At 35.7% G+C, this 25,819-nt stretch overlaps 1 protein-coding gene across 1 annotated transcript in view; it reads left to right on the top strand.

Moving 5' to 3' along the window:
- The window catches only part of sh3bp1 (SH3-domain binding protein 1), a 28,639-nt gene extending 3,411 nt beyond the window's left edge, over nt 1–25,228 (top strand). Inside the window, exons 2-18 of the mRNA XM_021474252.3 lie at nt 2,375–2,417; nt 2,520–2,624; nt 5,144–5,220; nt 5,908–6,019; nt 6,102–6,178; nt 6,344–6,431; nt 11,310–11,378; nt 14,123–14,213; nt 14,294–14,430; nt 14,585–14,696; nt 17,406–17,487; nt 17,578–17,658; nt 17,759–17,872; nt 18,140–18,237; nt 20,009–20,138; nt 20,221–20,483; nt 20,558–25,228. Of these exons, the coding sequence (XP_021329927.2) occupies nt 2,375–2,417; nt 2,520–2,624; nt 5,144–5,220; nt 5,908–6,019; nt 6,102–6,178; nt 6,344–6,431; nt 11,310–11,378; nt 14,123–14,213; nt 14,294–14,430; nt 14,585–14,696; nt 17,406–17,487; nt 17,578–17,658; nt 17,759–17,872; nt 18,140–18,237; nt 20,009–20,138; nt 20,221–20,483; nt 20,558–20,844 (1,966 nt within the window). The 3' untranslated portion in view covers nt 20,845–25,228. The remainder of the gene's footprint in view (nt 1–2,374; nt 2,418–2,519; nt 2,625–5,143; nt 5,221–5,907; nt 6,020–6,101; nt 6,179–6,343; nt 6,432–11,309; nt 11,379–14,122; nt 14,214–14,293; nt 14,431–14,584; nt 14,697–17,405; nt 17,488–17,577; nt 17,659–17,758; nt 17,873–18,139; nt 18,238–20,008; nt 20,139–20,220; nt 20,484–20,557) is intronic.
- Nucleotides 25,229–25,819: the final 591 nt, after the last annotated feature.

Here is a 25,819-nt window from a genome sequence, read left to right on the forward strand (position 1 = left end):
ACCTTTTAAAATATTAAATTTTGGATTCACAGAAAAAAGATTCAATAAAAAGATGACTACAGGTTGAAGAAAAATAGATGTAGGAAAATTACCAATACAGCACTAAAAATGCATTCAAGTGAAAATAAAAAAACACATTACAAATACACGCACTTACTTATTAAACAATTCCTGAGAAAACCTACTCAATGGGAGAAATGCACAGCTAGTGTTTTTCAGCCAATGACGAATCTCCGGTGAAAACTTTATTTGACTTTTCAATTTCACAAGGTTCCTTTCACAGCATTGATGTTGTAATGTAGTTAAAATACAATCAGTAAATAGAGATAAGCATCCATTTGGTTGTTCAAAGTGTAAAATAAAATGAACAATCGTATGAACGTAACGTTATTAGCAGCAGGCTAGCGCAGAAACTCCATTGAAAATAGAGGTGTAAAATTAATTTCCATATTGTAAAGACATGGCGGGGGGAAATATAATTTAATGCAGTGCTTCTTGTTTGGTCTTATACCCACTTTATATCGTATCTCAGCCAGGGAGTGAAGATTTGATGTTTTTTTTTTAAAGAAATCAGATCTTAAACACTGCAGTTTTGTATGGGATGAAAATTCACTAGAAGCTCTGGGGCTGGCTGGCTGAAAATAAAAGTCTCTATGCATATATGCCATTACAGTAATTTGAATATATGTAATACAGTACTTCACACCACTGGTGTTAACATACTGTATTGTAGCCATACATATTGTAACATATGTATAAATATTAACAGAATTTTCAGTCAGCATTTCAGCATGTAGTTGATCAGATTAACACGCGAACATGTCCTCAAAAAGCACTCTAAAAGTTTAAATAATAAAGAATTATTCAATGTATATCAATACTGTAGATGTTCATTATAATAATTTTAATAATATCGGCATTTCTCTAATTTCACCAAACAATTGACTCTAACTTGAGTCATATTTCTCAGCTCTTCTACTTGTACTCAAGTGAGTCATTTCTTAAATATCAAAATATTTTCAGCCCTCAAGGATTCAGCAACTTTAGTAACAACAATGATATCACTTTCAGTTTGTGTCGGATTTTAGGGGATTCTTTTATTGGAAGACAACATTAGTCACTGATAGATTATTGAATCATTCATTCTACTGATTCATTAAATGTTGATTTACCTGGAAACAATTGAATGGACATGAAATTTCATACTAACTGTGTAGGCATGTCTTTTAAACAAGTGCTTGTGAATGCAATAAATACTTTACTATACCATGAGAGTTTTCGTGAACCTCAGTAATAAGGTGCAGATGAGTCATGCAATGATAGAAACATGATTAATGTATTTCCTGAGCATTGCCATGGCCAGGGTTTGAACACTGGGAGATAAAAATGCTGCTGTATTAATGCCTACAAAAAATATATGTTTAGTTAATATATTCATGTATTTCCTTAATTCATTTTTTAATTTTTTACTGCGATAATGTTCATGAATATGATTTAGTGTATCAGTGAATGATGAATGACAACTTAAGATCTACAGGATTTATGTAAATGTTTAGTGAATGCTTCATGGCTTCTAATATAAAAGCTTAATGGTGCCTACCTCCAGTGTTTTAATTTCTGCTGTTCTACAGATCTGTTGTAGTCCTGTACATTTTATTATGCTACTGTTTTGATAGCATTTGACACTTTTGTTTAGATAATATCATAATGATTATGGATTTTTCTGATCAAATGCTTCCTCTTTTTTGGGTTGCTGTTTGCCTTCTGCGCCTACTTGTATGCTCTAAGGACTGTTATTATCCATTTACATGGTTAATCAGCTATACTAGACATTGAATAGATGTTAATAAAATACAATTAATGGGAAATTTTATGAACAATATCAATAATTCTTGTGTTTAATCAGCTATACTCATAGAGAAGACTCCAAATCCAGATCTGTTTTTACATTACTGTGACGGTTGGGTTTAAGGTTGGGGTTAGATGTTACTGCTGGAAGTTAACGATAATTATTTATATTATTTATAAAATTTCCCATTACTTGTATTTTAATACAAGTAATGGGAAATTTTATAAATAATATAAATAATTATCGTTAACTTCCAGCAGTAGATGTATGTGATCCAGCTTATTAACCATGTGAATGGATGATAAGAGCCTTCTAAGCCTACCAGTAGGCGCAGAAGGCCCCTACTGTCCCATATCTATCAGCTGATAGCACTGATAATGCCTATACAATCGAGTGAATAAATCAATCAACTTCTCTTCCCCAAAATCTTAAGAATTGTGTTTAACTCAAATTAATTGAAATTAAAAAGTAGATTGAACAAGCAGTGAACTTATTTATTTGAGTGTAATTCTTTTTGTTTTGTAGGTCACAAGATGCAACTGACCTTCTCACAGAGGATCTGGTTTTGGTAAGGCATTTCTACCCTTACCTAACATTAAGTCATTGTTGCTGAGATACATTACATGAATACAGGTCAATGTAAATGAATGCTCCATCTGCTTGCTCTAAGGTTGAACAGCGCGTGGAGCCAGCCAAGAAAGCTGCCCAGATCATCCATAAGAAGTTGGTGGGTTGCCTGCAGAGTCAGCAGGGACTGGACTCGGAAAGACGAATGGTAAACTGACCCAACATTTAATCATGTGGTTTGTAAGTGTGTTGGACCAGCCTTTGAAGCAGATTAAGCAGCGGCTGTGTATGAGAAATGAGTAATGCTCAAAGAGACAAATGTAACGGTCGAGTGATGAAGTGTTGTGGCTGTGAAGATCATCAGCATGGACCACCATCACAGAGCATGATGGAGGGATTTCTTCCAATATTCTGTCTTGGCTGACTATTTTGTGAAGGATCTACATCATTAATGGGGAGTCTGTCTTTTGAGGTTTTTGTTTTGTCTGCGTGTGGATAGTTATGTCTGGACGAAATAGTTTGGATATGTTTTCAAAGTGGTTGCAGCTATGAAGTGCTAAATACAAGACTGTTTTCTTTTTTCATGAACATTCTTAATTTACTGTTTTTTTGAAAAACAGATTTTGTGTGGAATATACAAATGGCTCAGTGGTTTGCACTGTCACCTCACAGCTAGAAGATTGCTGGTTCAAGTCTCGTCTGAGCAAGTTGGCATTTCTGTGTGTAGTTTGGATGTTCTCCCCTTGTTTGCGTAGGTTTCCTGTGAGTTCTCCGGTTTCCCCCTCAGTCCAAAGACATGAGGTAAAGGTGAATAGAACAAACTTAATTGTTCATAGTGTATGTGTGTAAATGAGAGAGTTTATGGATGTTTCCCAGTACTGGGTTGCAGCTAAAAGGGCATCTGCTGTGTAAAACATATGCTGCATAAATTGTTGGTTCATTCTGTTGTGGTGACCCCTGATAAATACGAGACTAAGCTGAAGGAAAATGAATAAATGAATAAAAGTAAATGTGGTGGCTTGTGGTTAACACAGTGGTGTCACAGCAAGAAGGTCACTGGTTGTAGTCCCGGGTGTGGAGTTTGCATGTTCTCTTTGTGTTTGCAGGGGATTTCTCTTGTTCCTTCAATTGTGAATCATTCCGCTGTGGTGACCCTTGGTGAATAAAAGTAAAAGTAATGAATGATTGAATGAATGAATGAATGAAAGACTATCTAACACAATTTATAATCGTAACTTTTTGATTTAGTGGTTAATTTGTATAAATTTGTACAATCTCATTCGCACAATTTTGTACAATTTAATTTTCTTTTATTTGACTTTGTATGACACTTCTATGTTGTGTACTGAAAAAAAATTTCAGTTATTTCAATGGCAAACTATAAAATGCTACAGTAAAAATATATATATATATATGTATATGTATATATATATATATATATGTATATGTATATATATGTATATATATATATATAAATATATATATATATATATATATATGTATATATATGTATATGTATATATATGTATATATATATATATATATATATATATATATATATATATATATATATATATATATATATATATATGTATATATATATATATATATATATATATATATATATATATATATATATATATATATATATATATATATATATATATATATATATATATATATATATATATATATATATATATATATATGAAGGTCAATAAACATAAATCATTTTTTCAAATTTGGCTGTGTAACACTTTGCTTTTGCGTTTTGTACGCATTACTATGGTTCTTTTTAGTTTTTTCTGCATCAGTTGTATGAATATTCATTAGTGTTGTACGTTACATCTAATGTTAAGAAATAATGTTTATTCTATTACTTTAACTTTATATCTGTTACCTTTATGGTGTCTTAATTGTGTGAGACGACAGTTGTGTGTAGTTGTGTGAGGCGACAGTGCTAACCACTGAGCTTTCTATTTATTAGTATGCTTTTAGTATATGCAGGAAAAGTTGTTTAAAATGAGCGTTGGTTCTTTATACGACGTTCTCATAACTTTATAGTTGTGTTTATGTGTAATAACAAAGCATATGATGTGTAGATGTTAGTACTTCAAAAGATTTGTGTATTAACATTATTAATTATTGAAGTAAGTTTTTTGTATAAGGTAAAATTGTGAGTTTATTTTAAGTTTTGCTCTGTACCTTTAACAGTAAAATACTGTCAACCGCAGCTGCATTTTTTTTATCGGAAATTTTACATATTTTTTTTCAACTGTGTTTTTTTGCACACAATATTTTATATTTGGATGCTGCTTCATGAGTGAGTCATTGAATTATTCACTCCGATGAATTAATTCTGGAAAGAAGAACTACTCCTCTATATTGAGTTGTTATTGTTTACTTAACACAATGCTTATAATTAACTGAATAATAACACTTTAACTGTAATTATCTGCAGCCTTGTGTACATTGCTGTGTGTGGTGTGAAGTTTCTGATTTAGTGTAGAAAATCTGGTCTATTTCCTAGATTTTTGCTTAGTCTAACTTTCATTTATCCTTTGTGTCTTGCGTTATGTTAGGAAATTGTACAATTATGTTGTGTTGCTCATGCAAACTATTATATGATATTGTATTTTAAAAGCAGAACTGTCAAAAACGTGACATGCAGCACACTTCCTGGTTTCCTCACTTAGTTTGCTCATTCACACTTTTCATTATTTACAGAAAAAATTACCCCTTATGATGTTGTCTGTCAGTATGGCTGAGAGCATTAAGGATTTCGATGGTGATTCTTCTATAAGGTGAAGGTTTGAATGATTTAATCTCTTATTATGAATGATGTTCTAAGTTTCAGCAATAGATTTAAAATAAATAGTTTTCAAATACAACAGGCAGAGCTTTGCTGCAGTTTGATTAGATGGCAAAAGTCCAATATCATGGACAGCAGGCTTTAAATTTTGTGCAAATTCAGTGCAATACGGAAAGTAAAAATGTTTAAATCTAACATGCGATGTTTAATTTTACAATGTAGATTGTCAAAGCAGCTTAACAAAGAAGTTCAAGTAGATTGAAACAGTGTCAGTCCAGTATTCAGAGTTGAAGTTTAGTTTAGTTCAGTTCAGTGTGGTTTAAATTTCACTGCTGAAAGTCCAAACTCTGAAGAGCAAATCCATCAATGTGCAGTCCCAAACCAAGCAAGCCAGTGGCGACAGTGGCAAGAAACAAATTTCTCTAAGTGATGAAAATGAAGAAAAAAATCCTTGAGAGACAATGAAAAAACCTTGAGAGACTGCGTCCTTTACGATATCTATTGTAATAGACGCAGTATCCAAAATGGCTAACAAAAACATCTGTCATGATACTTTTTGAAATGTTGATATACCCCAGGTACAGCTTAGCATGATGTCAGGATTGCAGTTGCTTTGGAAATACACATTTTACAGTCAGTTTCTAAGAACACCTGAACTCTTTTTTTTTTTTTTTCGTAGGAAAGTTTTGGAAATGTGCTGCTTCATGCAAAATACCCTGGCGCAGACTTTGGCTGACTTCGAAATGAAACTGGAGAAAGAAGTTCTTGTGCCTCTGAATAAGCTTAGTGAGGTAGTTATTTATTTTTTGTTACTACCAAACCAGGTGAACTAAAACAGTCATAATTCATGACCTGTTTCTGTTATCTACACAGGAGGACTTGCCAGAGATCTTGAAAAACAAAAAGCAGTTTGCTAAACTTACTACAGACTGGAATAATGCTCGTACCAGGTGACTTTCTCATTTATGTTAGTGTGACCACATATGAGTTACACTTCTTCAACATGAATTACAACTTCATATCTTTGCAAGCTTCTTTTTTTTTTTTTTTAAAGATGTAATTGTGTCGTGAAAAGTTTTGCAATGTTTGACTTTTACATGTATTCTCACTTTCAGATCTGAGACCAGCACAGGCCCACAGGCCAAGCAGCACGGACTGAGAGAAGATGTGGAGGAAGCCTGGAGAAGACTGGAGTCTATTAAGGTTAAACTTAATTAAAGCTGCTTTCTTTATTATTCAACCATAGTCAGTTTATAAATCTTGTTAAGTCATGATAGCTCCTTTATGCTATTAATCACATAATTTACTACTTGGCACGAGCTGGTTGGTTTCTGCTGATTCTGCAGTCAATGAGATCCTTCCTTGAAATTTAACTCTTTCCCTGACGGCGTTTTTAAAAAAGCATGTTTGATTATTTTTGCCTATTTTTGACAGCGCACAGAATGTTTTTTGCCATGAATATGTGAGCGTATTATATAGAAAAATAAAAAGATTGGCATTTTTGCCATTTTATCAAAGCATTGTATCCTATCTTAATATTCTTAACACCACTAGAATGCAGATAGGTTTAATAAAAATTCAACCTATTTAAAAAATAATAATAATAAGATCCCGAACATGAGTGATCAGAGTTAGAGTCAACAAACGACTGCCTCTTCAGCTGTACACCTATTCATTTTTCCATGCAATCTGATCTGCACTTTTTTATTTCATATGCTATCTGATACCCTGATTGTTTTTGTATTTCGCACATGGGAGACCCAGAAGTCCTGTAACTCTATGTATGTGCTATTACTTCCCTTACAGTAATACTCTTAGAACATGGATTGCCATAATAACTCAATGAACAGTGGTGTGAACCTATACAGTTTGGTTTGGTTGTGATTATCATAGGCTAACCATATGTCATCTTTTTTCTGGAAATGTCCTCTTTATTGGCTAAAAAATGTGTACGGCCAGGATTTCGAAATCTACTGAAATGTCCAGGATTTGGCATTTGCTTCCTACAGCCATCATTAATTGTACTTGTTTTTTATACTTTACCTTTCTCTTTAAGCCTGATTTATTTGTCTTGCTCCACAGTCTCCGCTGATTGCGAGCACACAGCCGGCTTTCCTTTACTGATACCAAACTGACTGCAACTGCATTACGCTGTATCAAAAAAGCAATTCCTTTTGACAATCTACTCGTTAATGGCAGGGAAAAATTTAAGTAGTCTGATTGATTGTTTACTGAAAGCTGATTTTAAACTGTTTTCACAGACAAAACTTAAACCAGGCATAGGCCTTACATTAAATTGCGGTAGTTTAAGTCCATGTGGTATGAAAATGGACAATGTTTATTTTGCTAGGTCTCATTGTTATTCTTAAGGTAAATTATAAATTTGTGAAAATTAATCCAGTGGAAACCTGAGGGCTTCCATAGCAGCCGTATACTAATACCCTTAGCCAAGCCAATTTTACTGTCAGATTGCTATGAGGGAATGATGATGCACAAAAAAAAGCCCCGCCCTACTCAATACTCCAATATTCAGTTGAAAGTACATCAGCATACTGAAATAAAAGTCTCAGCAACTTTTAATTCATGACAGACTTTATACAGCCTTCCTAAAGATACCTTTGAGAAACATTACAGGTGTACATCTAGAGCCAAAACACATATGGACATATTTTAAATTTTATCACTGAAGCTTATTTTAGGTTTAGGAAAGCAATGTAGCACACATGCATTTTGGTCTGGGACTAGCCTTAAGCCTTGTCTGTGAAACAGGAGGTTGGAGTTTCTCAATGTAAAAATATCTGTAAATGAACAGTTTTTCATAGTTAGTGATTTATGTTTTTATTTTTTAATATTTATGATTATGAATTGCATCTTGACACCTTGATCGATCTTCTGACAAAATTTAACCTTAAAAAGTTGGAAAACGTTATTTTTATGAACATTATCAATAGTTTAAGTGATAATCGTCTGGGTTGGTGTTGTATTTTTTGCTGCAGAAACCTTAAACTAAACTGCAAGTACATTTTCTGTTATTTTACAAACTTAGTTCTCTATATATTATTTCTAATTATTAATATTATACATCATATGATTTAAAACTACTAAAATGTCAATAAAATTAACTGTTATATTTTGGAGTTGAATTTTCAACATCAAAAGTCGACAAAACAGAGATCAAGGTCCCATGATGAAATTCACAATCGTAAATAAACGGTAAACACAAAATACTGAAACTGTTAATTAACTGATATTATTTACAGTGCACCTCTCCCAGCACTGATCTAATAGATTTATGTATATGTATTGTATATCATGTATGTCACCCCAGTGCCTGTCTGTCAATTAGCGAAAGCAAGTCTACACTTGCTGAGTAGCAGCAGCATTGTGCAGATGTAGCCTATCAAGACCAAACAAACTAACAATATTATATCCTTTAAAGTCTCCCTGAAATCAAAGTGAGTTTTAAACAACTTTTATTATTAATATGTCTGCCTTAACGACGCAGTGGCGCAGTGGGTAGCACGTTCGCCTCACAGCAAGAAGGTCGCTGGGTCGCTGGTTCGAGCCACAGCTCAGTTGGTGTTTCTGTGTGGAGTTTGCATGTTCTCCCTGCGTTCGCGTGGGTTTCCTCCGGGTGCTCTGATTTCCCCCACAGTCCAAAGACATGAAGTACAGGTGAATTGGGTTGGCTAAATTGTCCGTAGTGGATGAGTGTGTGTGTGTGTGTGTGTGTGAATGTTTCCCAGAGATGGGTTGCGGCTGGAAGGGCATCCCCTGCGTAAAAACTTGCTGGATAAGTTGGTGGTTCATTCCGCTGTGGTGACCCCGGATTAATAAAGGGACTAAGCCGACAAGAAAATTAATGAATGAATGTCTGCCTTAAGTTTTTGTATAAGCTAATTTCCAAATATTTATATTTCGAAGATAAAAACTTGTAGTCTCTAAATTCCAACAATATGGATTGGTGATTTTGATGGCATCACTCTTCGCTTCAGCTTCTCATCAGATTTTTGGTACATTTGAATGCTCTCCTCCCTCTACACGGCTAAAATCTGTCACTTGTTGACACTATCTGTGACCCTGCACCGCAAAACCTTATGTCGCATGGGTATTGTAAAGTGTATTTTAATTTGACCTGTGAAGACACATGAGTTGGTGCATGTGAGGAAACACAAGTGTGAGTCAAAGAGCTTTGTGTTCTCTAGCATACAAGTCTGCTATCATCATTATGAAGAGAATGAGATAAACATACATCACAGGAATATTTTGGCAATTGACAAAAATATATTAGTTCAAAATGACTGATGGGAACACGGTGGCACAGTGTGTAGCACAATCCCCTCACAGAAAGAAAGTTGTTGGTTCGAGCCCCAGCTGGGTCAGTTGGCATTTCTGTGTGGAGTTTGCATGTTCTCCTCATGTTCGCTTGAGTTTCCTCTTCGGTTTTCCTCGACAAGTCCAAAGACGTGTGTGCTATAGGTGAATTAGGTAAGCTAAATTGGCCTTCAAGAGTTCACACTTAGCTGATGATTGTTTATAAAGCTTGTTTGGCATGCTGACCCAGGAGAGAGGCCTGAGCTCATAAGATCCTCGAGCCCAGGGCTCCCTCCTGTTTGCAAGGCGAGAGGGGAGTTTGAGCTCAGGTAGATTTTGAGAACCTTCTGCTGTATTAGCTAATGAACAGATAGTGATTGCTCTTACGAGATAACTACTTACTAGGAGCATGTCTCTGATGCCGATTTGGATTAGTCAATTAACATAGGTTTCATGTTTTTTGACGGTGGGAGGAAACCAGAGAACCTGGGGGAAACCCACATGAGCACAGGGAGAATGTGTAAACTCTGCACAGAAACGTCTACTGGTTTGGTTAGGACTAGAACCAGAGACATTTTTGCTGTGAGGCAACAGTGCTAACCACTGTGCCACCGTGCCACCCAACTAGAAAAGGAGGAGATTTAGGGGTGTAAGGGGGGATTCTTCAAAAACAAGATGGCTGTCATATGGAACTTAGGGTATTTATAGTGTCTTAAGTATCGTCTGATTGGTGAATCATAAATTGAATAATGCGGGGCTGGCTGCAAGCAATCATGAGCATGTGATCCTCTTGAAATTAGTTTAAATAAAATTCACGTTGTGTATGTGTGTGTGATTAAGTGTATATGGGTGTTTCCCAGTGATGGGTTACAGCTGGAAGTATATCTCATAAGTTGGTGCTTCATTCCGCTGTGGCAACCCCAGATTAATTATAGTACTAAGCTGAAAAGAAAATGAATGAATAAAAATTACAGATTTTTCTTTTATGAGAAGAAATATAAGGGTATTAAGTAAACAATATGCTCAATGAAGATACACACACACACACACACACACACACATATATATATATATATATATATATATATATATAGTAGTGTGCATTTGTATTTATTATACTAAAATATGACACTAAAATGATGATACCCTCTATTTGGCCTAACTAAACTAAATTGCTCTTCTTTCTTCAGTTGAACAAAAACCAAGATATTTTGAAGAATGTTGGAAACCTAGCCATTGACTTACATAGTTTTTTTCTGCTTTGGAAGTTAGAGGTTAACTGTTGCCAACATTCTTCTAAATATCTTTGTTTGTGTTTGATAGAAGAAATCAAATCTTTAATGACAGATGAAACTTTTGTTTAGATGGAGGTCAACTGTTTTGTGGTCAACTTTCCCTTTAACCTACTTAAAGTTAGCTGATTTTAAGCCAGAATCATGAAACACAATCTCTTCATATTGTTGTATGTTAGGCTACTTTTACAAATGGTTGTGATAAAATTAAATTTGGCTACCAGCTGAACCTTTACAGCCTGTTTAAATGAAGCTCACATTATGTGCTGATCTCATTTCCTCCTGCTGCTGTTCATACTGTCTAAAAAGCATCTTTCAATGTGCTGTGAAAAAAGTCAGTTAAACAAAAATTATTATTAACAATTATTATTACTTTAGCTTAAGCTAATTGGGCTCGCTAAGACAACATTACATAATATTTTCAAAGAATTCACAGGAAGGAAATCAATAAAACAATGCATTTTCTTTTTCTCAGGATCAGTACTCTGCAGACCTCTATCATTTTGCCACTAAGGAGGATGACTATGCCAGTTACTTCACCCGTGTGAGTAGATGTTTATTAATCTGTATATTTGTTTACCTCCACAGGCCCATTCAGTATTGCCGAATCAGGATCTATTCCATTTTAAACTCATATTACACTATACATTATTCAGCATTATCATTAATATTCATGAAGGCTTAATTATTAGATTATATTTGGTATTTCAAAACATCATTTTGATAAACAAAAAATGAAAAACTTTTTTACACAACAATTCAAAAATTTAAAACCAATGTTATGGTCCCTACTTAAACAAGACTCATGTTCTAAGACAACGTAACTTAAAAAAACAATGGTCATAATGCAACATCTGAATTATTTATTAGTATAAAAATATTAGCAAAACAAACCAAGACGACAAGAGATGGGGAACCCAACAACATATTAAATAAATAACTAAACAAACGTAAAGCAGAATGGAACTCCCCACTCCAACCTAAAGTCAAAAAGAAAATACAAAGGAAAACACAACAACTAAGCTGTCAGAAACTGTGATGGCATGGAGGAATGAGCGATAGCGAGAAGTCCGCTTCCTTCCATTTTAAAAGCCTGACATCACCAAATCAACCAATAGAAAACTGAAAAGGGAAAAAGACAAAACAAGATCAACTGAAATTAAAAGTGAAAGTGCCGCACTTTAATGAGGATCTCTAATGAGAATAGACAGCCCCAAGTGAGTAGCCATTTAGAATCTGCTGCCATGCTAACACAGGCATTTTTATCCCCACCCTGTTTTCAAAATAGAGCTGGGAGAACAATGTCACCTAAATTTAAAGTGACAGTCACCAAAAATGGCACAATTTGGATCAAAGCCTAAAAGGCAGTTTCTGAGCGTTATTAAACACTATTTATGCAGTATTTTAAGCTGAAACTTCACATACACACTCTAGGGTTACAGAGGCTTATTTTACATCTTGTAAAAAAGGGCATAGATTCTCTATTAGGAAAAGCACAATAGGAGAACCATGTGACTTGCTTCAAGTAATTTCACTTTCTTTGGTGGGAAACTCTGGAAAGCATTGAGGTGTCATTATTTTACTCTTCTTAATTTGTAGAAAATGTTTAGGATACAGCAATAAAATAATAATTATCTTCTCAACTGTTATATTGTGATTTCAGTGAATTTCTCGTTCACTTTTTTAAAGCAATATCATGATGGAAATGCAATTCTGTTTCAAACATGCTGTGTGGTATCTGGTTTGAGGTTAACATCTTGAGCTAAAAGCACAAAATGGAGGAAAATGTCAACTTTTTTATTGTCAACTGTGGTAAAACCACGTATAACCATAATCTAAACAGCATTTAGATACACAATCAAATGTTCTCTATCACATATAGACATATTGTATTATTTATTACAATTATAATGGATTCAGTTTACTGCAAATTAAATATTTTGTGATATGTCAGCCCAGTTTAAGGAACAGGAATGGAAAATGCTTCAAATGTACCACCAATTCTGTAATCTGTCACAGGGGATATATGAAAACGGCAATACTAAAAACAAGAATGAAAAACTGGTTTTAGTTAATTGTTGTTGAGTAAATGTACATTTAGTATTTATGGATTTATTTGAGTTTGTTTTACAAGAAAATAGTATTTCAGTTTTTCTAGTTTAAATCAACATGTTAATGTATCTATAGTTATTAGCTTATTCTGAAAATGTACCAGTATATACATTTCTGGAGAGTGCCAAATGCGTCTCAAGAGCTAGGTTTTTTGCAGTTTTTGTGAGTCCGTTGTGTTTGCTTTTTGAGGTTTCAAATTCAGATCTCTCTTATGAGTGCCATTCGCAGCTGCTGTTCTCATGTAAATCGGACTGACTGATTGACTGACTGATCGACTGACCCACCCTCCTCTTTCCCTAAACCCAACCAAGAGTGTTTTTTTAAAAAACACAGATTGACCTGCCCACCCAATTCTCTAAACCAGTGGGCACCTAACTTGTTCCTGGAGGGCCGGTGTCCTGCAGATTTTAGCTCCAACATTAATCAAACACACCTGAACAACTTAATCAAGGTTTTGCCAAGTATACTTGAAACATCCAGGCAGGTGTGTTGAGGCAAGTTGGAGCTTAACCCTACAGGGACACCGGCCTTTTTGTTGATTGTTGACCCCTGCCCTAAAGCCTTCCGACAGTTTTAAAAAGCAATCCAGAAAAAGAAAAGCCCTCACCTGATTTTTACCTAGTTTTCAGATTTTACCACATTCTCATCCTGTTATTTACTTGCTTATTTTATTTTTGTCTTGACCGTATTTTGGAACCGCTTTTCACCGGACTCGAACACTGTCGTTGTGGTCAATTCGACTCAAGTCTCAAGTCCGCTGACAGACATAGTGAACTAACTAGACAAACTGGTAACAGCAGGAAAGGCGTCCATAGGGAGGTAAACGGTCAGCCAATAAGCACGAAAAGGAATGCCATCATACCGCCCCATAGCGTTCGTTTTAAATTCGAAATGCAGCCATACGTACTTCTGGCTACATAGTTTGCGATCTCCAGAAATGTATAAGTTTAGAGCTCTGTTTTCAAAATGAGCCTATGTTGCAACACCTTGTGTGAGTTCTTGATGCACTTTTTTTTTTCAAGAAATACATACATTTATATTTATTTTTTCTTTTCATATGTCTTGACTTATTTGTGTTAATTAATATTAATTATGAATCAATTACTTAATATTAATTGTAATAATCAGTTCGTTTTTCATAAATGTTTCTGCACGCTAACTGAGATCTTCTGACAGCTTCTAGAACTACAAGCTGAATATCACAAGGCTTCATATGATTTCCTGGAGAGAAACATAACTGAGCTCAAGGAGAGTCACAGCCACACAGGTGAGCTGAAGAAAAGGATATTTACCACCCGATAGACCTCTGCGGTACCACCATTTCCATGTGTGTCTGTTTGACTACAGAGCCGCTGGTGAGTTCCTCTGAAAATAAGGTATTTGGAGAGCCGCTGCTGTCTCACCTTCAGAGCTGCAGGAGGAAGATTGCTGTCCCCATTGAGGAGTGTGTGAACATGCTGTTACGTACAGGACTCAGGGAGGAGGTATGTACACACATACGCGTCTGAGATCACATATGCAGCTTTGCACTATAACACAAATAACTGCACACCCACTGAGCGGCAGGCCTTGTATTTTCAGTATGTTGTTTCACTTTCTGACTCATATCTGCTATCTGTCTTTACACATGTCATCTAGGGGCTGTTCAGACTAGCAGCCGCAGCGTCTGTTATGAAAAAACTGAAAAGCAGTCTGGATTCAGGCACAGTCGACCACACTGAGTTTAGTTCTGACCCTCATGCTGTTGCAGGTGAGACTTATGCTAACATTTTTGTTGTTGTCTGACTAATGTTAAATGTTCTGAGTTTTTTTCTGGCTTTTGCATGACTTTCCACCTAACATGGCAAACATTTTTAGCTTTATTTAGTTTTTGGCAGTTCATTTACATGACAACAGCGTTTTGAGGAATATTAGGGTGATGCAGTGGCACAGTAGGTTGTGCTGTCGCCTCACAGCAAGAAGGTCACTGGTTCGAGCCTCGGCTGGGTCAGTTGCGTTTCTGTGTGGAGTTTGCATGTTCTCCCCGCGTTCGCGTGGGTTTCCTCCAGGTTTCCCGGTACTGGGTTGTGGCTGGAAGGGCAACCACTGTGTAAAACATATACCGGAATAGTTGTCAGTTCATTCTGTTGTGGTGACCGCTGATAAATACAAGACTAAGCCGAAGGAAAATGAATGAATGAAAGTAATTGAGGGGCAGCATGGTGTCACAACAAGAAGGTTGCTGGTTTGAGTCCCAGCTGTATAGTTTGCATGTTCTCTTTGTGCTTGGATGTGATTTCTGTGGTTCCTTCAAAGTTCAAATACATGCGGTATACAGTAGGTGAATTGAAAGTAAATTAGCGGTTGTGTGTGTGGAAGACCTTTCTGGACACAAATTTCTATAATTAAGTGTTTCACAAGGAGAAGTTGACTTATGAAGTAAGGATATAACCCAGGTCACCATTTATGAAAACATGAACAGTTTGTTGTGAGGTTTGGGTTTAGGGATAGGGTTGGGTAATAGAAAATTCAGTTTGTACACTGTAAAAAATGCTGGGTTCCACTTAATCGATTTGTCTTAGAACAGCATGAAGGAATTAAGTTGCTTTATTAGTTTTTAGAAATTTAAGTGGATTGAACATAAAACAAAGTTGTCGCAGAAAAAAAAGCTCATTTTAAATAAGCAGTTTGTACAAACAGCAAACCACATTTTTGAGTGTACAGTATAAAAACAATGGAAACACATTAATTGTCCCCTTAAATCACACACAAAAAACATGTTACATGTACAGGTTTAGTTAGTTACTTATGATGGCTTAATTGTTTTTACTTATTTAGTGACATATGAAAAAGACCCACTGATGGGGACATTTTACTTCCCCTCACTAACTATAAAAGCTTAACAATTGGCCAGACCAAGTTTTTAATGACTGACACTTTTTTCTGTGAGGGGATGTGCTTTAAATAGTAACAGATTGAAAAAATGTGTTAACGCTAACATAAGATGATGATAATATCTAGGGCTCTATTTTAACTATCCAGACGCAAAGTGCAAAGTGCAAAGTGCAAAGCGCAGGACGCAGGACGTAGGACGCAAAAGCATTAAGGGCGTGTCCGAATCCACTTTTGCTATTTAAAGGACGCAAAAAAAAGAAACCCTTCACTATCGAGAAAACAGTTAAACAGAGCATCTGCAGTGTGAGAATGAGAGATGAGCCTCCTCATTATTTACTTTCACTCTCTTGGATAAGCAAACTTGTTGTGCGCACAGACATCAATTAGCCTATACATAATTATTTCATTTATTAAGCACAAAGATTTGTTTCAAAACTATTTCTAAATTCTGTGCCCCATATGGTCTAAAACCTGACAGGTGGGCAAATCTAAGCTTGTTTTAATAAAACAAATATAAATATGGATACAATAAATAATGCTACTACTAATAATAAAATTATACCAAAGCATATTGTCATGAATAAACAAACAATTTCCCCAGAGATGAAGAAGGCATGGAGGCGTTGGTTTTTATATTTATGTAGGCTAGAAAATAATAATTTTTGTAATATTTTAATATTTAAATTATTTTTCATATGTAAAGATATTTGCGTATTGCTCTACATCCTGTTTGTATTAAGCAATGTGTAAGCGAGGCGCACAACTAACGCGCTCTGCGCTGGACTATATACCTTCTCTAAGCTGGTTTATTAAACAGTCTATTTTAGTTCCTCAAAATAGCAACGCGCCAGCAATGCACCTCAACATGCCTTCCTTTTTAGACCAGAACGTCTATGGGTGCACATATGAGCACAAATGCATTTTTTATTTAAACAGAGTGGCGCAAAACGTCAAAACAACTCTTGCATCGAGCTGAAACTAGCCAACAACAATTGCGCCACATTGCGCTGGGTGTATGATAGGGCCCCTAATGTAGTTAATTTACCAAATGAAGCTTTGTTTTAAAATGTTATCTCAGACCCCTCTGAAGACATCTAGCTTGATGTGGGGAACATTTTTAAAAACCAGAAGTCAATTTAAATGCTTCTAACCACCAAAATCCTTCCTCTTTATTGTAGCAAAACATTTGTCTGCATATTTTAATCATGTCAGTGACTACATTTTTATATAAAAACTGCCTCGGTACATCTAAAATGTATTTTATTTTTAAAATATTTAAATAAAAATGTTGATTTTGTATGTTTCAGCTCCCATTCACTTTCATTGTAAAAGAAAAAGATGTTACGCTAAAAAAACAAGCTTCTAGTCGTGTAGGTTAGGAGCAGCATAAACATAATTACTAAAAGCTATTTTTGGGTGAACTATTTCATTTGGTTTGACTGGCACACATTTAAATCTTATAAAATATTATATATTATAAGATAATATATATTTATGTTTTAATTAAAATGTTTAATTAATTATTTTTCATTTAGTTTTTTATTTGATTAATTGATTAATTAATTTATTTTTTGCTGTCTTGCAGGGGCTCTTAAATGTTACTTGCGAGAACTGCCTGAGCCGCTTATGACGTTTGAACTATACGATGACTGGTTTGAAGCTGCAGGGTGAGTCTTTATGGTCTTTTTTTCTTTTGTATGGATGATGTTAAAACACTCCAAATGCTGAGTTTGCATTATGATTGTTTGTTTTTTTAGAGAAAAAGAAACGGATGAAAAACTAAAGCTGCTCCGGACAGCGTTGCAAAAACTTCCCACAGAAAATTATAACAATCTTAGGTACGGCGAATACCTCAAAATATCTCTTATCTACCTCAGTGTTTGTGTCACACCAAACCATTACACACTGTGCTTATAAATGACTTTGTGTCTCCATCAGATACCTTATTCAGTTCCTGTCACAATTATCAGAGCATCAAGCAGTGAATAAGATGACACCCAGTAACATTGCCATTGTGCTCGGTCCTAATCTACTGTGGCCTCGCTGTGAGGGGTCAGTATATTGAAGTCTTAACCTTTTCAATTCAATTCATCTTGATTTCTATAGCTCTTTTACAATGTAGATTGTGTCAAAGGCAAGCAGTTAACATATGACTTCTAGTAATTTGAAACAGTTTTAAGAGTTGAAGTTTAGTTTTTTTTCAATTCAGCATAGTTTAAATTTACTGCTGAAAGTCCAAACACTGAAGAGCAAATCTTTCAATGTGCTTTTGCATTTTAATCTCCTAAAACATCTCTTTGCCTTATATTTTTGCTTCAGAGAGACATCATTGCTGGACATGGCATCTGCTTCTTCAGTGCAAGTTGTGACTATCATAGAGCCGCTTATACAGCATTCCAAGAGCCTCTTCCCAGAAGGTACAGGAACATGACATAACATATAATAACATAGTTGTTAAATATTAAACATAAAGCGTTAAAGCAATAACTTTATTTTAATTCATTTCAATATGTTTAGCACTTCCAAAAGTTTGTTTCAGTTTATCTTTGTTTGTATATTATTGTATGGCTATTGTCACTTTTTTTCAGTCATTGCATTTAAATGTTATATACTTACAAAGATTAAAGTACATTTTGTTTTTTTTATATATATTAACAACCCATGTTATTGCCAGGATAAATTAATATACACACTACCTGACAAAACTCTTGTCATCAATCCTAGCTGTAAAAGGAACAAATAATAACTTGACATCTAGTTAATCGTTTGGAAAAGGTGGCAGAAGGTCGAATTTTCAGATGAGTCTTTTGTTGAGCTGCATCCCAATCATCTCAAATGAAGCAGAAGACCTATTGGAACCCGCATGGACCCAAGATTCTCACAGAAATCAGTCAAGTTTGATGAAGGAAAAATCATGGTTTGGGGTTACATTCAGTGTGCGAGAGATCTGCAGAGGGGATGGCAACATCAACAGCCTGAGGTATCAAGACATTTTTGCTGCCCATTACATTACAAACCACAGGAGAGGGCAAATTCTTCAGCGGGATAGCGCTCCTTCTCATACTTCACCCTCCACATCAAAATTCCTGAAAGCAAAGGTCAAGGTGGTCCATCATTGGCCAGCTCAGTCACCAGGTGTGAACATTATTGAGCATGTCTGGGGTATGATGGAGGAGTTTCCACTGCATCATGACTTTATATTTTATACTGTACATTATTTCTGTTAAGTGACAAGACTTTTATCTCAGCAAAGTCAGTCCTAATTAAGAACTAATTAAATAAATAAAAATCTAGGCAGAACCATATTTTATTTTGTTAAAACAAGCGTAATCTAGAGGCCTTTGCCTTTTATATAAGCCACTTGTAATACAAAATTATTAACTAGAAGTTAACTTATTATTCATGTTTCTGAACCTGGAGAGGTGACAAAACTTTTGTCAGGTAGTGTATGCGTGTCTGTAAAAATCTTTGGTGTTTATTGTTGGAATACAGGCACAAAAGGGTTTTCATGGTATGTTCATTCTTGTCTTTCAGTTATCATGTTTTTTTTTTTGTTTTAGACCAAAAGCAACCAAACAAAAATAAAACACTTAGCACCATATTGTCACCTTTAGGACTGAATCAAAGCATACAACACAAAATCAATACCTTTTATGGTGTAAATGTATGAAAGAACTTACAATCATAACAATTATGTGTGCTGTGCTGACTATGTGTATCCATGGAAAGCCTAAAATGTGCATAGTCAAAATAGCACCAGGAAATATTTTGTTGCACCCACACAAATGAAAATTTGCTACAAGATGTGTCTTGACATCCGTATTGAATTGTGATGTGCAGCACTGCAACTACGGTTTGCTTGAACTTGGTATGCTTGAACCCTTAGTGGCATCTTGTCCTATTTTTGACTTTTTTGCTTTGCAGTTTGGATGACAGAGGAATCTTGCTGAAGTTTAGTTTAACCACAACCAAACCAGCCAAGTCTAAACACACCCTTAGTTGTGATGTTATCTCATTTCCTTTTGAGTTCCTTTGAAACAGGCAGGCCAACAGACTTGGTTTTAATCAATTGACAGACACCTTCCAAATTCCTGATGAACGACCATTAGGGAAATAAAGCTTTATTTTATGCATCGAACTTAAAAATAACGAAACTCCAATTATAAACTTTCCTCATTTTCTTTTCAGAAGCTGATTTTGAGGTCCCAGTGCTCCCTGAAAGCCCGCTCTCAACAACATCCCAAAGACCTCTTTCTGACAGCATCTTACCTTCTCCTCCTTTTTCCTCCGGTCGACCATCCATATCAAAAACTGACAGGTAATTAAATCTCCTTTGTAGTTTCTAAGATGAAACCTCTCTCCTTGAATGAGACTCACCGAAATCTTATCTTTTATTTTAGCTCAGCCTCCTCTGATGACTTCGGGGTGACAATAGTTGTTAAATCAGCTCCTGTGAACCGCGACGCTGTTGTGTGGGACAACGATTCTGATCCAACCGATCAGCCACTGACACAGGATCACATGCCCACAGCACTTCCTCGTTACACTCCGGTACTCACTCCGAGCCAATCACAGGTTATGCCACAGATCTCCTGCATATCCGAGCCAACTCAGGATCTGCCCACCCAGGAGCCCACATTGAAGATCGCTGGTCCTTATAAACGTAAGTCTACAGTTATAAAAGCTTTTGCTTTAAGGTCTAGTAGGAGAAACTAAAATTCCAGTTGATTTCTGCAGCAAGGAGGTCATTCATCCAACAAAAGGCACCAAACTACACCAAAGGCCTTCTTGTAAGCCCAGCAATGTCATTCCCAACAGCCCAGACAAAGTTGCCTCCTGTTCCATTGCCTAGAGGCTCAGAAATAAAACCACCACTTTCACCCAAGCCAGAAACCATGTTAGTACCACTGCCTACATTACCTGAAGGAGGACCACCAAAGAAACCTCAAGGCAGAAGACCCAAAGTTCCTCCTCCACAACCACCGCAAGCATTGAACAAGCAGCTCTCATCTTCTGCTCAGTGAAGCCCAAAGGATACTTCATTTCTTTATCTATGAAGAAAATGTAAGTTAGCATAAGTGTGCAGTAGCATGCACAGCCTTTCACAATTACTCTGTGTGACAGTGTGCACAAACACAGACACTTAACACATGTGCAAGAAAAAGATTCATGTCAGTGTCTCCTAGTGTGATTTATGCCCAGTTAAAAAGAGATTCTGTAGCCAGATTTTGACGCCGTACATTTGGCATCAGGCATGTGTGACTCTTGGGATTGAGTTCAGCACAACACACCTGTAAATTATGGGTGCTTCTCAATGTCTCTACTTATTTTCTCGTTCCTCTGTCCTACGACAGCAAACACCGATCAAGTTCAGCCATCTTGTAGCTATCTTAATTCTCTAAATGCACATTATGATGTCATGAGAAAGGATTCTTTGCGGATGTTTTTATTGACTAAACATGACCCAAGTTATATTAAACCAATTGGCTTGACTATGTCTCCCAGTTACGTTTCACATTTTCTACAATGTAATGTACTTTTCAGCACAAATTAAAATCAGTTAATAACTTATATTAATTATTCATTATTAAAGTCTGAAAGTTGATGCACTTCCAACTGAAATGGAATTTTAAGTAGGGGGCGGGGCTTTCTTTTTGCGCATTATTGCCTCATCGCAAACACAATGAATGTTGTGGCTAAAGCCGCCAAACTGACGTCGACAGAGAAGGACTATCTCTCCAAACTTGAAAGCAGGTGGTCAGACTTTGATTGAAGATTAACAAAACAACCTTTTTTTTTTTGTAGATTAACTTGCACTGTTAAATTGCTCACCTTAAGAATCTATTTTGATTTCATACATTTTAATTTATATAATTGATTTTAGTAATAACTGGCAAAATTAAATAAAAAAAACAAATGTGGGGTTTTGTGGATGTTGAAACCAGTACAATATAAATGATGATTTTTAATATTCAAGAGTCCTGACTTGAAACCAAAATCAGGGTTGTAGAGGATTCATTAAATGAGGATGCCTTGAAATGATGCCAAAAGTCAGGAGACATTACATCACATGATTCAGTTACTCTATCCTCGCATCTTTTTCTTAGCTCCACCCCTAAGAAATGATGTAAGACACAAGGCAAGGAAATGAGGATATACAAATAAGATTTGCGAAGCACCCTATGTTTGAGAAGAGATGGGCTAACCTCTTTACCTATTCCAAATGTTAAATATATCGCCCTTCAAAGGGCAATTTGAAGTGAAAGTCAATATGGCTACCGTATTAAAGTGTCATTCCAAACCAATGTGCTAAAACTGGCCACTTTAAAGGGCCTTAAGGCATTAAGGATTTCAAAGGGTACAACTGATGGACACTTATAATCCTTTGCTCAGGGAAGATGTTTGGTGTCACACATTGCTTTCTGTTCGGATGGGCTCATCTCTATGCTTTAATCCTTTCGACGCTGTCCCTCTGGAGTGTTAATGCATTGAAGGCACAAAGGCATAGGGATGAACCCTTCCGAATGTAATGCAGTAACTGTATAGAACAGGAGTCAAACTCAGTTCCCGGAGGGCTGCAGCTTTGCACAGTTTTGTTCTAACCCTAATTAAACACACCACATTAAAACTAATTGAGTCATTCAATCTTGTTTGAAACCTCCAGGTAAGTGTGTTGAAGCAAGGGTGGAACTAAACTGTGCAGGGCAGCAGCAGTAGTAGCCCTCCAGTATCTGGGTTGCTATATATATTCTCAATTTCGGTTCTGGAGGTCCGGTGTCCTGCAGATTTTAGTTCCAACCCCAATCTGACACACCTGGGCTAGCTAATCAAGCTCTTATGCCGCAGTCACACTAGAGTTTGAGCTTGCGGAATTCTGTCGTACGGCGCTGCAAAAAGGGGCGGGATTAAACAAGATGTTTAGACATTTAAAAAAGCGAACGATTGATTCATATTTTAAATTTCTGTCCAGAGAAATCATGTTTTGATCATCGATTGGCCTCATGCAGTCAGGTTATGTGATTTCGCAGGACAGAGTTCAACAAGCTTGAACTTTGCAATGCAGCGAACTGTGAAACTTTCCGCACTATGATCTGACACATTCGCATGCTTATGATTGGAAGACTATGTGGAGAAAAGTCTAGTTTGACCGCAGCTTCACTATATGCTTTCTAGAAACATCCTTGCAGGTGTGTTGAGGCAAGTTGGAGCTGAAATCTGTAGGACACCGGAACTACAGGACTGAGTTTGAGAAGTCCTGCCATAGGGTGTCATGGTGGTTTGTAATCAGGTTCTGTGACATTGACCAAAAGGAACAAAGAAGGTTTTTCATACACCACTTTCAGACTCGGTGAAAAGAGATAATGCTGCTATCTGGAAGCACAACCCTTCACTCTCCATTGCTTGTTTTCAGAAGTTATTCTACATTCACATTATCAGCAATAATTTGCCGAGATGCAATGTGTTATCTGATTCTGACATTTCATTTTCATGACAGAACAAGAATTTTGTAATCAGAACCACAAAATCTGACACAATTGTAACTTAGTAGGTCCTACAATTCAATTAAAAATCACTTCATTGTTCCATATAGTATGACTATCTATATTTTAAATCAGGGGTGTCCACACTCAGTTCTAGAGGGCCATTGTCCTGCAGAGTTCAGTTCCAACCCCAATCAGACACACCTGGGCTAGCTAATCAAGCTCTTTTCTAGAAACATCCATGCAGGTGTGTTGAGGCAAGTTGGAGCTAAAATCTGCAGGACACCGGCCCTCCGGGACTGAATTTGGACACCCCTTGTGTAAATGGAATTCTGACATACTAAATCCCCCATGTTGTCCTTATCACGTGATCACTTATTGTACCTGTGATTCACAATACTTTACAGCTCCTCTCTCAAATGTGCACTTTAGAATCTCTTTGGAGGAAATAGGTCTCCCATGTCTAGTAGTAGATGTACTACTCATCTGATGTTTTTCGATGCTATGCATTCGGACATACTAATAGGCTTTCATGCTGATTTTCCACATATTAGGAAATTTAGAGCACAAAACAAAATTACAGTAGTCTGAACGTAGCATTACACATCCTGAAAAGTGAAGCCAAAATATTCTGATCCCTCTAGTGGCTGGCTGCATTATAAATCATTCCCGTTCTAGTGTACATATAAACACAGAAGTATACTTTGGATCTGAGTCTTGGAAAGTGGAGTGGAAAAAGCACTGGTTTGTTATGACATCTAACTCTTTGTACTGCTTGTCCATATGCACATGTTTTAATTCACTTCTGTTTAAAAGTTTGAGGTTTGCTAGATTAAAAAAAAACGTCCCATGTGTTCATTAAAGCTATTTTTTTGAGCGAAACTACAGAAAACAAGTACAATTGTAAAATATTATAATTTAAAACAGCAGTTTTCTGTTTATATAAATTTATAATAGAAATAAACAGTTTTAAATAGTCATTAATTCAGACCTAACCCTTATGTACTGTTGGGCATGTTTTTATCCACTCTGTGGTGATTTGAAGTCTTAATTCGACCATGACTTTTTTTGTGTTTCAGCTGACAGAATGATTTTAGGTGACAAATCTTATAGGCATAAAAACACCCATTAATTAAACTGCTGTAAAAATGTATCAGACAATTTTGTAGTTTTGATTAGGACTCAGGTTGATTGACAAATTTCTGCAAGTAAATTTGTTAATCAACCTAAGTCCTGATCAAAACTACTAAACTGCTTAAAAAATTACAGGATTTTAACTCTTTAATTGTCAAATTTGTAAATGATGTAACTGGTTTGTTAAAAAACAACAACAACAACACAAAATGATGTATTTTCAATATAAAAAGTAATTGTTGATTGTATTTTTTTTTTACTTTTTATCACAGTCTTGGACATGTGAAACAACATTGCCTTTGATCAGTGGTCTCAAACTCAGTTCCTGGAGGGCCGTGGCTCTGCATAGTTTAGCTCCAACCACCTTAAGCTCACACCTGTCTTTAGTAGTTTTGAACACTTTGATTAATTTGATCAGCTGTGTTTGATTAGGGTTGGAGCAGAACTGCACAGAGCTGCGGCTTTCAAGGAATCCAGTTTGAGACCAAGGCCTTTGATTCATGGTTTTTGATTGATTTTCATTTTTCCTCCCTAATTTACTGTTTTTGCCCCATTGACTTCCATTATAATCACTTTTTTTTTTTTTTTTTTTTGCGTACAAAGCCATGACACCATATAATCATACAGTTTTGATTGTTGGTGGTTTTCCTTGTTGAGGATTGGGAAAAAGAGGTAAAATTTGTGATTGTACTGTTGATTATCAGTTAGCACCATTAACAGTTAGATAGGCCTTTGCAAAAAAAGTTTAGTTTCTGGATTTTACATGGAGTATAACAGTAAATTAAAGTGTGAGTATGTGTGTCTTGAGTGTGTATGAGTTTCCACTTACCTTGATGTGTCTGAGAAAATCAAAATATGCATCTTAGCTCTCAGGACTACATGGAGTAAACTAAAACAAAGACTGTATTAATCAAATGTGGTTTTAATGGGGAAGTCAAAGGGCAAAAAACAACCACCAACAGAAAATTAGGGTAAAAAATTATTATTTTTTAGCAATGCAACAAATCAATGTTGTTTCTAATTGTTCACATCTCCAAGACTTTGATAAAAGGTGAAAAAAAATCCAGTCCACAAACACTTTTTATATTGAAAATATGTGATTTGTGTGTTGTTTTATTCACAAAATCATTTGAAAACTTGGCTATTAACGAGTTAAAATGCTGTAATTTTTTTAAATCATTTAGTAGTTTTGATCTGAAACTGAAAATTAATCACGACTGAGGTGAATTAACAGATTTATGCAAAAGAAAAAAAATATTTATTTGATATTTTAACAGCGGTTAAATTCACTAGATGTTTTTATCCCGAACATAACAAAAGGGTAGGGAATTTGAACAGTGCACAAGGGTTAACTAAAAAGAATAATACATTTATTTTGGCGATT

Source organism: Danio rerio, chromosome 12 (assembly GCF_049306965.1).
Source record: "Danio rerio strain Tuebingen ecotype United States chromosome 12, GRCz12tu, whole genome shotgun sequence".
In the NCBI taxonomy this organism is placed as follows: Eukaryota; Metazoa; Chordata; class Actinopteri; order Cypriniformes; family Danionidae; genus Danio; species Danio rerio.